The 15,042-nt window shown below is 32.9% G+C and overlaps 1 protein-coding gene across 1 annotated transcript in view; it reads left to right on the plus strand.

The window, feature by feature from the left end:
* Nucleotides 1-15,042, plus strand: part of LOC129282703 (protein kinase C-binding protein NELL2-like) — a 32,579-nt gene that overhangs the window by 5,373 nt on the left and 12,164 nt on the right. The window contains exons 3-8 of the mRNA XM_064113906.1: nucleotides 3,518-3,785; nucleotides 6,466-6,621; nucleotides 9,316-9,444; nucleotides 12,633-12,726; nucleotides 13,682-13,782; nucleotides 14,808-14,922. Coding sequence (XP_063969976.1) covers nucleotides 3,518-3,785; nucleotides 6,466-6,621; nucleotides 9,316-9,444; nucleotides 12,633-12,726; nucleotides 13,682-13,782; nucleotides 14,808-14,922 — 863 coding nt within the window. The remainder of the gene's footprint in view (nucleotides 1-3,517; nucleotides 3,786-6,465; nucleotides 6,622-9,315; nucleotides 9,445-12,632; nucleotides 12,727-13,681; nucleotides 13,783-14,807; nucleotides 14,923-15,042) is intronic.

Raw genomic sequence — 15,042 nt, forward strand, 5'->3', positions numbered from 1 at the left:
ACTGCAACTACTGGCATTTCTCTTTAAATACGATCGCTAAAAATGGTGCTGAAGAGCATTTTTTAGGGTTTGAAGATTATATCATATTTGATCAAGTGTTTCTTCCCCAAGAGAATTACAATTTAACACGGTACCAGCATATTCTAGCATGATACCTTTGTGAAAGATATGATTTCCCTTACCAGTGCCTTTCCAGCTGTTTATACATGTATATGATAAAAACAGTCTCGTTATATTTTGAGGGTTAAAATATGACTTTCCTTTTCTATTGGGGTGATACAGTGTACCTTATATTCAAGCTTGTAGTCTAGTATGTTTTGAATGCTCAGGTAATTATTTTTTTTCAATTTTCACTAAAAAAAATTCATATAACATGATTTTAATAGGCTTTATGGCGGCCTTGCCTACACATTCATGTGACCGCACAAATTTTATAGAATAATGGCAAAATCTATCCCCAATAATTTTAATGATTAATAAATATTATCTTTTGTACTTTGATAGTCCAATGAATAATATATATTACACTGTCTCCTAAAAAAACAAAAACAAAATGATAGAATATAAAATTGTATTTTTAATTGCTAATGAACAAGAGCAGTAATACATGATGTCGTACTATTCAAATTGGGGGGGGGGGGGATGAAACAATATTTTATCCCCCCTGAATGATAGGTCCCCCACTTGAATTTACCCAAGTGATAATGACTGATTTTCTCTACGAAGAAAAAGAATCATGATAATCGAAACATATATATTCTCACTGTGAATGAATACCTACATGTAATATCAAACAAGAATATCAGCATTCTATTTTTTTTATCAAATAAAATTTATACCATATTAGCCCCTGTAGTGTATTTGGCATGGTCTTGCTGCATGGAAGGAAATTGCTAATTACTGCTACCCAGCACTTACAATCATGATAGCCTCCTTTTGATATCACCCATCAACCGATGCCGATTAATTGTCAGGCTTTTTCTGAATCATACACAAAGGGCGTTCTTACTCATCTGTTTCCATGGAAACCGCATCACTCACTGGAGATGAGTGTGAGCTATTAATAGGTGATGATGTGACCATGGCGTTGGGGAAGACGTACACGACAGTTTTAAGCCTTGTGTAAAAAGAGCTATGTTTTGGCTTTCCTCAATTTATATCTTTTGTATTCAGCCTTGATTGTCTTAATTATGTTCATACAGCATTTTGTTTCAATACATAAACTACAATGTATGGCGAAACTTAAGTCCCTTCAGTCAGGCTATTTCTGAATCATATAAAAAGGGCGTTCTTACTCATCTGTTTCCATGGAAATCGCATCACTCGAGATGAGTGTGAGCTATTAATAGGTGATGATGTGACCATTGCGTTGGGGAAGACGTACACGACAGATTTAAGCCGTGTGTAAACAGAGCTACATGTATGTTTGGAAATATGTTAAGCAACATAATCATCAAAATTGAATTTGTAATACAGGACTAGTGTCTTACCCCACTGAAAACATAGGCCTACACTGTATATTTTTTATTGCTTAATGTAGATAGATACCATTTACATAAGCAAAAATAACTATTTAGATTTATTAAAAAATCAATAGCTATTATAAAAAAAGATGGTAAATTTACATTTGCATACATGTATGTTGGTAAGAAATTTGGATGAACAAAGCAATAAACAGTAGCCAACAAATATATTTATTTCTTCCCTCATTTTCATGTATGAAACAAACCTATCAAAACTACATCATGAATGAAAAACTTACAGCTGGCCTTAAAAAAATCACAAACTTGATGCATGTGAGAAACATTGTGTCATTTTTGTGTGATGTTTTAAATCTAACTATATCTCTGTGCTCCAGTTTCCTTATTCTGTTTTCTTTAATGTACGTTCGAGGTTAAGATTTTGACATATAGAAGGAAGTGAGGTACTTGAAATAGGAATGTTAAAGGAGAATGAAACCTTTGGAACAAGATAGCTTGTGTGAAAACAGAAAAAGCAAAGTAACAGATCAACGAAAGTTTGAGAAAAATCGGACAAATAATGAGAAAGTTATGAGCATTTGAATATCGTGATCACTAATGCTAGGGAGATCCTCAAATTGGCAATGCGACAAAGATGTGTGATGTCACTTGTGAACAACTCTCCCCATTACTTTAGTATATATTTCACTTAAACTGCCTCTTTTATCCCATCTATCAGTAGTTCATGTGTTCTTTCTATAGGAGGGCATGTAATACAAATTTTTAAAGAATACATCATGGATAAAAAGTTTGTATCACCATAAGAAAAAGCAAAAAGAGACATTTTGAGGGTATTTTATAGTCCATCAAAGGGAAAGATGTTCACGTGTGACATCACACATCCTTGTCGCATTGCCAATGGGAGGATCTCCATAGCATTAGTGATTGCAATATTCAAATGCTCATAACTTTCTCATTATTTGTCCGTTTTTTCTCAAACTTTCTTTGTTCTTATTCTTTGATTTTTCTGTTTCGACACAAGCCTACTTGTTCCAAAGGTTTCATTCCCCTTTAAAGGTAAAAGACAGTTCTTGCAGCAAACAAAATAGATCAAGGTTAATAATCGTCAAAATATTATCGTACATCTAGATCTGAAACATTAAAGCTAAATGATAGTAGTTGCAGTAAAACACTAATTTCGTGAGAAAGTCTGTAAAACCATGGTTAAGTATGACTATATCATCGTGGATCTAGATCTGGTACAGTAATACATAAACTGAACTTTGTGAAATCATAAAATCTAAGCTGAAATACGATCACACTGAAGATCGGCAACACAGATAGGCACACGTGGGACAGTGTATTATTATTGCTGGAATAAAGACCCAACGGAAGTGACCGAATCCGCGCTTATTTTGCTTATTTCTCAGCAATTACACAATTTCTTCCAGAATCCTTTGGCACATATTTTTTATTCATACAAACAGACACTTGGGTGGTCATTACATGTATATTAGATTCTGTAAAAAGTCATTTTGAGATCGTTACCAGAATTGGAATTTATCTTTAATGTAAACTTGTCTGTAAAATCATGAAATCTTAGCTCAATATCGATAATTCTGATGATCACTAACACAGAAAAGCATATGTGGGACAGTGTATTAACATTGCTTCGAAATATACCCGGCATCTGATGGAATTCCGTGCTTATTTTGCTCATTTCTCAGCAATAACGCATTTTCTTCCAGAGCCATTTGGCACATAGAAAAAAAAGAGAAGAGTATGAAATAGAGAGTGTGAGATAGAGAGAGATAGAAAGATAAAGATAAAGAGAAAGAGAAAGAGAGGGAGAGAGAGAATGGAATAGAGAGAATCAGAAATAGTTGGGGAGAGAGCTTACAGAGACAGAGAGGGATACTTCCTTAATTGCAGTGTTTTCTTTTATGGTATGGTTATATGGTAGGTCTTCTGAAAACAGTTCAGTTTTTTTAAATTTATAATCTTGATGTATAGATATTCAGATTTTTATTATTATTGGATTATTTTTATACATGTAGGTACATGGAAATCTTTGCCAGCACAAGGAACAAGGAATTCCGTTTCTACTACACTCACGATGGACAGGTCCTGATGGAGTCCATCCCGTACCCTTTCAAAGCCGAGCACTGGTACAAGCTCGCCGTGACCGTCAGCGGATCTCAACTCAAACTCTCTGTGGATTGCCAGGAGAATACCACGAGGCAGATCAGACTACCGGATTTGGATTTTGATAAACCGGGATTGACGGTTTACCTAGGACAGAGATCAGATAGAACATACTTTAAGGTATGATATGCCCAATTCTGAAGGAAATAATTACCGGTATGTTTGGTGAAAATGAAGGCACAATTAAAGTTCTATTCTAAGTTGATATTAATGATACTAGTTATTTTATGTACAGTAGGGGCCATGGAACCGGGAAGGAGGAGGGGAGCACTCTAAACCCCCTAACTTTTGTCAAATCCGTATAAAAAAATCACCATCTGATAATGATATCAAATCCGTATAAAAAAATCACCATCTGATAATGATATCAAATCCGTATAAAAAAATTACCATCTGATAATGATGTCAAATCCGTATTAAAAAATTACCATCTGATAATGATGTCAAATCCGTAAAAAAAAAATTACCATTTGATAATGATGTCAAATCCGTATAAAAAAATTACCATCTGATAATGATATCAAATCCATATAAAAAAATTACCATCTGATAATGATGTCAAATCCGTATAAAAAAATTACCATCTGATAATGATATCAAATCCATATAAAAAAATTACCATCTGATAATGATGTCAAATCCGTATAAAAAAATTACCATTTGATAATGATGTCAAATCCGTATAAAAAAATTACCATCTGATAATGATGTCAAATCCGTATAAAAAAATTACCATCTGATAATGATGTCAAATCCGTATAAAAAAATTACTATCTGATAATGATATCAAATCCGTATTAAAAAATTACCATCTGATAATGATGTCAAATCCGTATAAAAAAATTACCATTTGATAATGATGTCAAATCCGTATAAAAAATTACCATCTGATAATGATGTCAAATCCGTATTAAAAAATTACCATCTGATAATGATGTCAAATCCGTAAAAAAAAAATTACCATTTGATAATGATGTCAAATCCGTATAAAAAAATTACCATCTGATAATGATATCAAATCCATATAAAAAAATTACCATCTGATAATGATGTCAAATCCGTATAAAAAAATTACCATCTGATAATGATATCAAATCCATATAAAAAAATTACCATCTGATAATGATGTCAAATCCGTATAAAAAAATTACCATTTGATAATGATGTCAAATCCGTATAAAAAAATTACCATCTGATAATGATGTCAAATCCGTATAAAAAAATTACCATCTGATAATGATGTCAAATCCGTATAAAAAAATTACTATCTGATAATGATATCAAATCCGTATTAAAAAATTACCATCTGATAATGATGTCAAATCCGTATAAAAAAATTACCATTTGATAATGATGTCAAATCCGTATAAAAAAATCACCATCTGATAATGATATCAAATCCGTATAAAAAAATCACCATCTGATAATGATATCAAATCCGTATAAAAAAATTACCATCTGATAATGATGTCAAATCCGTATTAAAAAATTACCATCTGATAATGATGTCAAATCCGTAAAAAAAAAATTACCATTTGATAATGATGTCAAATCCGTATAAAAAAATTACCATCTGATAATGATATCAAATCCATATAAAAAAATTACCATCTGATAATGATGTCAAATCCGTATAAAAAAATTACCATCTGATAATGATATCAAATCCATATAAAAAAATTACCATCTGATAATGATGTCAAATCCGTATAAAAAAATTACCATTTGATAATGATGTCAAATCCGTATAAAAAAATTACCATCTGATAATGATGTCAAATCCGTATAAAAAAATTACCATCTGATAATGATGTCAAATCCGTATAAAAAAATTACTATCTGATAATGATATCAAATCCGTATTAAAAAATTACCATCTGATAATGATGTCAAATCCGTATAAAAAAATTACCATTTGATAATGATGTCAAATCCGTATAAAAAAATTACCATCTGATAATGATGTCAAATCCGTATTAAAAAATTACCATCTGATAATGATGTCAAATCCGTAAAAAAAAAATTACCATTTGATAATGATGTCAAATCCGTATAAAAAAATTACCATCTGATAATGATATCAAATCCATATAAAAAAATTACCATCTGATAATGATGTCAAATCCGTATAAAAAAATTACCATCTGATAATGATATCAAATCCATATAAAAAAATTACCATCTGATAATGATGTCAAATCCGTATAAAAAAATTACCATTTGATAATGATGTCAAATCCGTATAAAAAAATTACCATCTGATAATGATGTCAAATCCGTATAAAAAAATTACCATCTGATAATGATGTCAAATCCGTATAAAAAAATTACTATCTGATAATGATATCAAATCCGTATTAAAAAATTACCATCTGATAATGATGTCAAATCCGTATAAAAAAATTACCATTTGATAATGATGTCAAATCCGTATAAAAAAATTACCATCTGATAATGATGTCAAATCCTTATAAAAAAATTACCATCTGATAATGATGTCAAATCCGTATAAAAAAATTACCATCTGATAATGATATCAAATCCGTATAAAAAAATTACCATCTGATAATGATGTCAAATCCATATAAAAAAATTACCATCTGATAATGATGTCTAATCCGTATAAAAAAATTACCATCTGATAATGATGTCAAATCCGTATAAAATAATTACCATCTGATAATAATGTTTTGCATGGTCAGCCCCTCCCCCATCTTTTTGTTATTCTATGCTTTTAAAAGGTGATTGCTAAATACTTCTCTAAAATTACAATTTTCTGATTCTAATTTTAATTTTGCAGGGCACTCTACAAGATGTGAAGCTGATAGCCTCAGCTCAAGGCTATGTTGCTCAGTGTCCTTACATGGGTAGGTCGTGTCCTACATGTGCAGAATATCACACAATGGTTGAGACTATAACAAGACTAGAGAACATGCTGCATAAGATGGAACTCAAGGTATGTCTAAACAATATTTCGAAATTTTGATCGTTTTCTATTTTCATTAATTTACAAAACAATTTGTTTCATTGTTATAAAGGTCAAGTCCACCCCAGAAAAATGTTGGTCTGAATAAATAGAGAAAAATCAAACTAGCATAACACTGAAAACCTAATGAAATTTTCAGTGTTATGTTACAGGTAGTTGGATTTTTCTCTTTTTATTCAAATCAACTTTTTGTTGGGGTGGACTTGTCCTTTAAATTTGTTTCATCATTAAATAGAAAAAAAACACCGCATCCATAATTAGGATTGCAAAAAATGGATAAAGCATTGTGAAACTGAAAAAGTGACCACTGAGGACAGGTGTTCTTTAGAGGCAGGTTCTGCATTCCTTTCAAATGGGATTCAATTCTGGTTGCTACTATGGATAGGTGACTGGGTTGCTATGATACATATAGGTAGAAATATATTTATAATAACAAATGTGTAGATTTGACATTTGTCTGTATACATGCATATATACACTTTGCTATCAAAGAAAAAAAAAAGATATCAATTAGAATATAATCCAGGACTGGAATACATTAGGCGCGCCGTGGTCTAGTGGTTCTGACTCTCGCCTTTTAAACAGAGGGTCGTGGGTTCGAATCCTAGCCATGGCGTGTTTTCCTTCAGCAAGAAATTTATCCACAATGTGCTGCACTCGACCCAGGTGAGGTGAATGGGTACCCGGCAGGATTATTTCCTTGAATGATGATGGTAGCTTGAGCTAATGCCTGGGTAATAATAGCAGCGCTTTGTATCCTCAGGCAAAAAACGCTTTATAAATCCAGCTATTATTATTACATCTTTCATGTATGTCACACCCTAATGTGCCAACTACACACCCGGTTTTGATTAGCATGCCAATGTAATTGTATTGTTAAAAAACGGTAGTATACACAGTATCAAGAGGATTCAATCATTTCAGGTAACAATGTTTGCGTGAGAGTAATTAAACTCATCTCTGGTCCGGAAGCGGCTATTGTTTGGTAGGAAGCTTACGTCATGTAAAGTGAAGGTTGATTAGTAATTGGTGAGCTACAACTGTAGTACTTGACCCCTTTGAGGGTCATGGTGAAACGAGGATCACTTTCTGTTTCTAGGTTTATAGTCAACGGATACCAGCATGTTATCCCAAATTTGTACTTTTATGACAGTATTGTCCGTTATTTTAATATAAACAATATAAAATATAGTGCAGTATTGCCTACTGGAACTTGCTATTGATAGGAATTCTGCTTATAAATACTTCTGTATGTACATGTGTATTGCAGTAGAGTGAAATAGAACATGATAGATTATTTGTAAAAAGAAAGAATTTGAGGAAATAATGAAAAAAGAGGGGAAAGGGGAGAAGAGAGGAAAGAAAGGAGAAGAGAGAGGCGCAAACACAAAATCATACCTTCAGTGTATTTTCATCAAACAACAATATTATCAAACACTCAAAATATATAATGTTTTTTAATGCATGTACTTGAGAGAGAAAAATACAAGAGCTCTTACAAGAGCTCTTAACCTTCCTTCAGTACATGTATAAACTACATGTACTTATTCATATCATTGTGTTTGTAATTTATTATCAAAATAATATGCTACTTAATAACCAGGCCTGCTTGTAATGGAGGTTTTTGAAAGGTTTCATTCTGTTTTGAAGACATAAAAGGAAAGCCAACAATGAAACAAAACGGAAACAGAAAATTCTGAGCTGAATTCAGTCACGCTATGGCATTAATATGCTTTTCACACTGCACTTTAATATTTTCATTAACCCCGGAAATAGGTGGGGCTAAGGGGGGGGGGGGGGTCTTAGCACCACCAATTTGAATACCCCAAATAATTTGTATAAAACACCCCCAGTTCAAATTATACAAATTTAGTTTTCAATGAACAGTAGAACAAGAAGGGGGAATATCCCCTATTGAAATTAAAAAACTCTTTTTTTGTTGTTGAATGAATGTGTTTTATAAAATAAATCTAAAAGAATATTTCGATTTAGATTTTTAAATTAATTTTGGCATAGAATTCTATCTATAAAGCTCCGTGATTCATAGATTTGTTTCATGAAAGAGTAGGCCAGTCAGCTGTTTGATGGGATTCCCAGCTGTTTATACTGAATGCTTTGTACTTTTCAATGGTGACCTTCAAAATTTTAGGAAAACTTCCAGGATATATCAGTGGCTAATGAATCAATATTTACTGGTACTGGTCAGGAAATAGATAGCTGCCAGAAATGAGTATTCTTCCATACATGTGTGTTTTTTTTAAATACCAATTTGTTCTTTATTTTTGTTGTGGAGCCCCTACCCCCCTCCTGCTTAATTTCTCACAATTTTCCACGATATCAGGCATATCTTGGCTGTTTCCAGTAACTCGCACACTAAGATTTCATGTCTTAGATACCTGTTTATGGTACTTTAATCTAGAACTTTACTCCATGTACTGTACATGTGCATGTATTGATTGTTTTTTTTTTCTTTTCCAGGGGGGGGGGGGGTGCATAACCCTTGAATTAATTTGATATACATGTACAGTTCTTTGATGGTTCGTTTTTATTTAAAAACAACGAAAAAGGTTTTGAGAATTTTTTTCTGCTCATTTCATGTCTTGCATTTCTGTGTCACAGTCATGCTGTGAAACTATTTAAAAAAATAATGTTTTTTATTTTCAGTTTCAAGTTGCCGAAGCGCGGATTGAAGAGTTAGAATCATGTTCATGCGTTAAAGACTGTCAGGTCAACGGTGAAACTGTCCAACACAATTCGCAGTGGACTGAAGATTGTCAACAATGCACATGCGAGGTGAGTCAACCAACTTTACGTTTTTCATGATCATTTTCAGGGATCAATCTCTTCCTGTTTTTATGCATTTTTTGTGTTTCCAATTGATACGGTATCCAGCTCAATAAGTACATGTACATGTACAGTGTGGGCTCATCAGAAGGCACAAACCCATGGTTAAAAATGCACCGTTGTTTTATTTCATAAATAATTACCTAGTTTTTGTATTCCCCTTACGAAAGAAAAAAAATCCACATACAGAGAGACTACATGTATTTGTATACAAGTATGTGTCTTTAGGAAGTTATTGTTGTTGTTGTTCTTCTTCTCCTTCTCCTTCTTCTTTAATATAAAATTATTAGTAGTAGTATTTCAAAGACTAAATTGTCAGTGCTGACAACTTCAGTGAAATCCCAGGGTTTGATTGGCTGAAAGGCACTTGCCTCTGACTGTTACTATGGTAACTGTCGGAGAAAGACATCTTGTCGGTGCTGACAACTTTCATGAAACGGCCCCCAGTTCTCCCATCCTACATTGTACATTTGTGTAATGGTACACTGTATGACTGGTTTCCCAGAATTTCGACATAAGTTGATCAATCACAACTCTTGTATATGTCAGAATGTCCTTGAACGAAAATGCAGCTATGATTTTAGTATGAATAATTCACATTGATAATTTGATTACTCTATTATGAATTATGCTACTACCACTACGAATAGAAAAATTATCAACCACATAATGTTTATTACAATTGAAAGTCCTTTGAGAGGTTCAAGAAATGAAGATGACATTTGGCAAATGGCAAACAAACTGAATTTAATTAGATTTATTGTTTACACTGCCTTTTTTGAGGGAGAGAAGTAGGAGAGAAAAGTTTAATTCATTTAAATTACTCTCGGGGAATAGAATCATAGATCTTGAGGCGAGATGACATTTATATGTCACCTTGCTCTTAAAAACAAAGCCGCGTTTCCAGAAACTCAAAATATCAAATTGCACAGATTTGACAAACATCTTTGACCTTTTATCATTGACCTTGTTTTCATGTACTTCAGTAACTTTGAATACATTGAATTGAATAGTAGTTCAGATTGTTAATAGTATTTTGTTAATATTGATAGTGTTGATAATAATAGTAATGCAATTATATTGATGGTTATATTATAATGATGAAAATGGTAGTAATAAGAATTATAAAATGATATAAAGCGAAAATGATAATGATTACGGTAGCAATGATAAAGTGCTCAGGGAAATTTTTAAAAAACATACATGTACATGTAATGATTGCAAAAATTCGAAGCAGTCGCTTATGGCCTCACATATAAACAATTTATTTGAAGATTGTATATATCTTGAAAGCAAAGAATAATAAGATACCATCAGTTAATAATCCTCTAGTAATAAAAGTTAAAAAAATCTAATAATAAAGGTTAGCATACTTGATAATGAACTACTTGTGATAGAAGTCAAGTCATTGAATGACGGAGGATACCTGGGGCCCGTCTTACAAAGAGTTGTGATTGATCCGATCAATCGCAACTAAATGTATGGAAAGCCAGCAAAGTCAACAAAATGCATGTTTGTTCAAATTTTTTTCTAGATATGAATATATATCCATAAATCAATTGATTTCTTGACAATTTGGTGTGGTCTCCTTTGTTAACAAAGGACATTTTTGCAAATTTCCTGAAGAAAAAATTATGACACTAATGGATTTCCATAAAGTTGGGTCAATTGTAATTCTTTGAGAGATGGGGCCCTGGTAAGTGCTTCAGGCTTTGTCTTTTAATGCACTTCTTCGGAAGCAATGTCTGTTTGGCTAATAATCACAAATTAATGCACATCAAAAATTCATGAGATATCAAGTTGAATGTTACTAGTGAATATATATCATCATCAAATATTCCATAAGATTCGATTCAATTTATTCACATCAAAAATATTTGAAAGATCAAATTTGCAATCATTACAAATTACATTCATGAATGTAAGACATCATACATACATTAACGGTGTAAAAGAAATAGTAAAGATGAAGTTTGGAAGATGCAGGGGATAACAAAATTATCATACTGATTTTATATATACTCCTGCCTGGGATTCAGTTTTATAATTATGAGGAGAGCAATAAAAAGCTCTCCTAAAAGTTTTAAGGGGAGCATTGCAAAAAGCTCTCCTTTGACATACAAAGGGATCTTTTTGTCAGATTACATAATGGATGGAGGAACGTACATGTACATAGTACATGTATGTACGCAAGTTACAAACCACAACTATAAATGAGACAAACAATCAGATGTATATGAAACATTTAACTTTTTATTGTCATTCTTGCAAAGTTTGTTATTGCTTTGTGTGTTCTTATTTGACTGAGAATGAGGTTTTCAAGGTTGGCTCTAACAGTTCGATCATTGACTAATACTCTTGTTCTACATTCAGGTATCAGGTAATAGTGATGTCAGAATAGGGATTACACAATACACATGGAAATACAATTGTTGCATTTATCATATCATTTCACGTCACAAAAAAAAAATCCAATTTGCTGAGGCGAGCAATAGATTGCTCTACCTGAAATGGATTAAGGCGATTAGTCGTGAGTGATCACTCTTGCTCGCTCGCCTTAAAACTGAATCCCTCCTGCCAAAGGTTGTCTGATTATTAAACGTGTGTGGGTTTGAACCCCCCAGGTGTGTGAACTTTATTTTTTGACAGCTTTGTTGAATCACTAGTATTCTTCCGCAGGACATAAAAGGTGGGCCGACTCTCTGTTTTGTGTGAACTTTAGGTACTGTATGTTGATAAAGAAAGGAATACCTCGAATTCAACAATAATATTAATTGTGGGGGCGTCATGGTCTAATGATTACGACTTTCTTCTTTCAACCTGAGGGACGTGGGTTCGATTCCCAGCCATGGGGTGTTGTCCTTCAGCAAGAAATTCACCCACATTGTGCAACACTCAACCCAGGTGAGGTGAATGGGTACCCAGTAGGAAGAATTTCCTTGAATACAGTACTTGAGCGCCTGTATAGGCAGCGCAGCTTAAGCCGGGGTAATCATATCAGTGCTTTTTGTCCTCCGGCAAAAAACGCTTTATAAATCCACCTATTATTATTATTATTGTTATTTATATTTGATATGTAATATCAATATCAAATGATATAATCCTTGCTTCTGTAATGTTATTATTTTACATTTCAGTCTGGCCATGTGAGTTGTGAACCTGTTGCCTGTGCACCTGTCTATTGCAAAAATCCTATCTACCAGCCTGGAAACTGCTGTCCAATTTGCAAAGGTTCGTTATTCTAAATATACATTTTTTGAAATACTCTTTAATAAGCAAAAATTTTCCTTATCCAAAACCCATGATTTACAGTGTATAAATATACTTTCATTTGTACTAATTGCTGGTATGTTCATTAGTTCATTTGGCTTACATCCAGATTTGATAAGGATTAATTTAAGTTCAGACTAAAAAAAATGTTAGTTCAAACTTGTATGAAGTGCTCGGTTTCATTCATCCTTATTTAAATTCATGGAAAAGATGATGTCTCATAGAATTAATTAAAATTCATTTTAATACATTATCTTTTTTATATGCCATATTTATGATTGTTATATTTACATTTTTTACTGCAGGATTGAAATAATCCATACCCTGTGAACTAAAGCCTCGTCTTACAAAGAGTTACGATCAATCCGATCAATCGTATTTCTATGGAAATCCATCAGTGTCATAATTTCTTCTACAGAATATTTGTAAAATGTCCTTTGTAAACAAAGGAGATCACACCAAATTGTCTAGAAATCAATGAATTTATGGATAGACATTCATATCTAGAAATTTTTTGAACAAAGATGCATTTTATATGTTGACGTTGCTGGCCATCCATAGTTACAATTGATCGGATCAATCTCAACTCTTTGTAAGACGGGGCCCTGAAATAATTGGCAACATGCACTTCATTTAAAAAGTGCTCTATAAAAACCAACCGAGGGTTATTAAACTCAATTATAGCTTTGAGAATACCACCCACAGATACAGATTTTACTTTATAATCGTAAATGCCATTTGAAAATGATAAGAAAATTCAAGAAAAGATCAAATAAAAAATTCAGCTGGATTTGGTGCCATAAAAATAACGGTGTAAATCTGCTCACATATAAACTGTGATGAAATATAAATCGAAATGCACAATTTCAGATATTGTGTATACTAAACTCCTGTTCACATATGTCTTGTATCGTAGCTAACTGTACCGTATCTGGAGTGACCTATCACCATGGTGACGTGTTCCAGCAAAAGACATCCAGAGGTGCTCTACAGATCTGCACGGTCAAAGAATGCAATGTAAGCTTGACACCTTTCTCACCTTTATACTTTCTAAAACTGGTTTACTGGAAACTGGTTCAGAAAACCAGTTTGGAAGATCGCTTTGCTAGCGTTCCCATTTGATCACCTGAAAGTGATTTTCAAAACCACTTCATGTGAAGCGGTCTTGTTGCTATGGGAACACTCTCAGTGGGGTGGCATGTTTCATGGGAAATTTGAAACCACTTTGTAGGCATGTGGGGTAGCGCGCTCGAAATGTGCGAAGATCGCTTGCCGAAGAACGGTTGTGTCCTCACTACGCTAAAACCAGTTTAACGAGGCAAAGCAATCTTCAAAACTACATCGCGAGGTGGTTTTCTGAACCGGTTTGGAAGATTGTTTCTAAGACCACTTCGACCGTTCTCATTACACATAAAACTAGTTTCCAGTAAACTAGTTTTAGGACGGTAGTACATGTAAGAACGGTGTCCTTGATTCTCTTTTCTTTAGAAAATCCCAATAAAAAGGGCAAGTCCAGTCAAGTATTATGCTGAAAATTTCATCAAAACCAAATTGAAAAAATAAGGAATTATGATTTAAAATTTCACTTAATTTCACGCAAAAAGTTCCTTTATGTGCACATTATGGGGAGTATGCACACTTACTATCTATTTGGATTTTATTGAATTAAGTCATTCCCCCCCTTACATAATCTAAATTCTAAGGTTTATTGTGATTTGAAGGAGATTCTCTTTATATTTATAGCAATTAAACACACTAGAAAAAATTAAGCTTATTATTATCACAAATATTATTTTTATTAATATTATCGTAACTTTCTTTCATTATTAGTACATGTAGTATCATTATCACTAATATTATTGCTACTACATGTATACTACTGGTATTATTATTGCTATTATACTACATCATATGTATAATATGTATGTCAGTGTGTATGTTGTATAGTATTCGCTTTTTGTATGCCCGAAAGCTAATTTTATTATATGACATTAAATTTTCTTAATTCTTGAACCATCATTATGATTATTTTCTTATTTCAGAATGGTGGAACAAGTACCCAGAGGCAGGATAGCGTTAGTAACATGTGTCCTACCCCATCCTGTCCCGTATCAGAGAGGTTTACAGTGCCCGGAAGCTGCTGTGAATATTGTCAAGGTATTTTGCCAACACCATACATGTACATGTACAACTTTCAACAATGTTCTATACTCTGATTGGTTTAAATTAGGTCATGTGACATTCAGTGTGTTGTTCTATACGTCATTTTAAACATTA

The sequence above is a fragment of the Lytechinus pictus genome, chromosome 19 (genome assembly GCF_037042905.1).
Source record: "Lytechinus pictus isolate F3 Inbred chromosome 19, Lp3.0, whole genome shotgun sequence".
In the NCBI taxonomy this organism is placed as follows: Eukaryota; Metazoa; Echinodermata; class Echinoidea; order Temnopleuroida; family Toxopneustidae; genus Lytechinus; species Lytechinus pictus.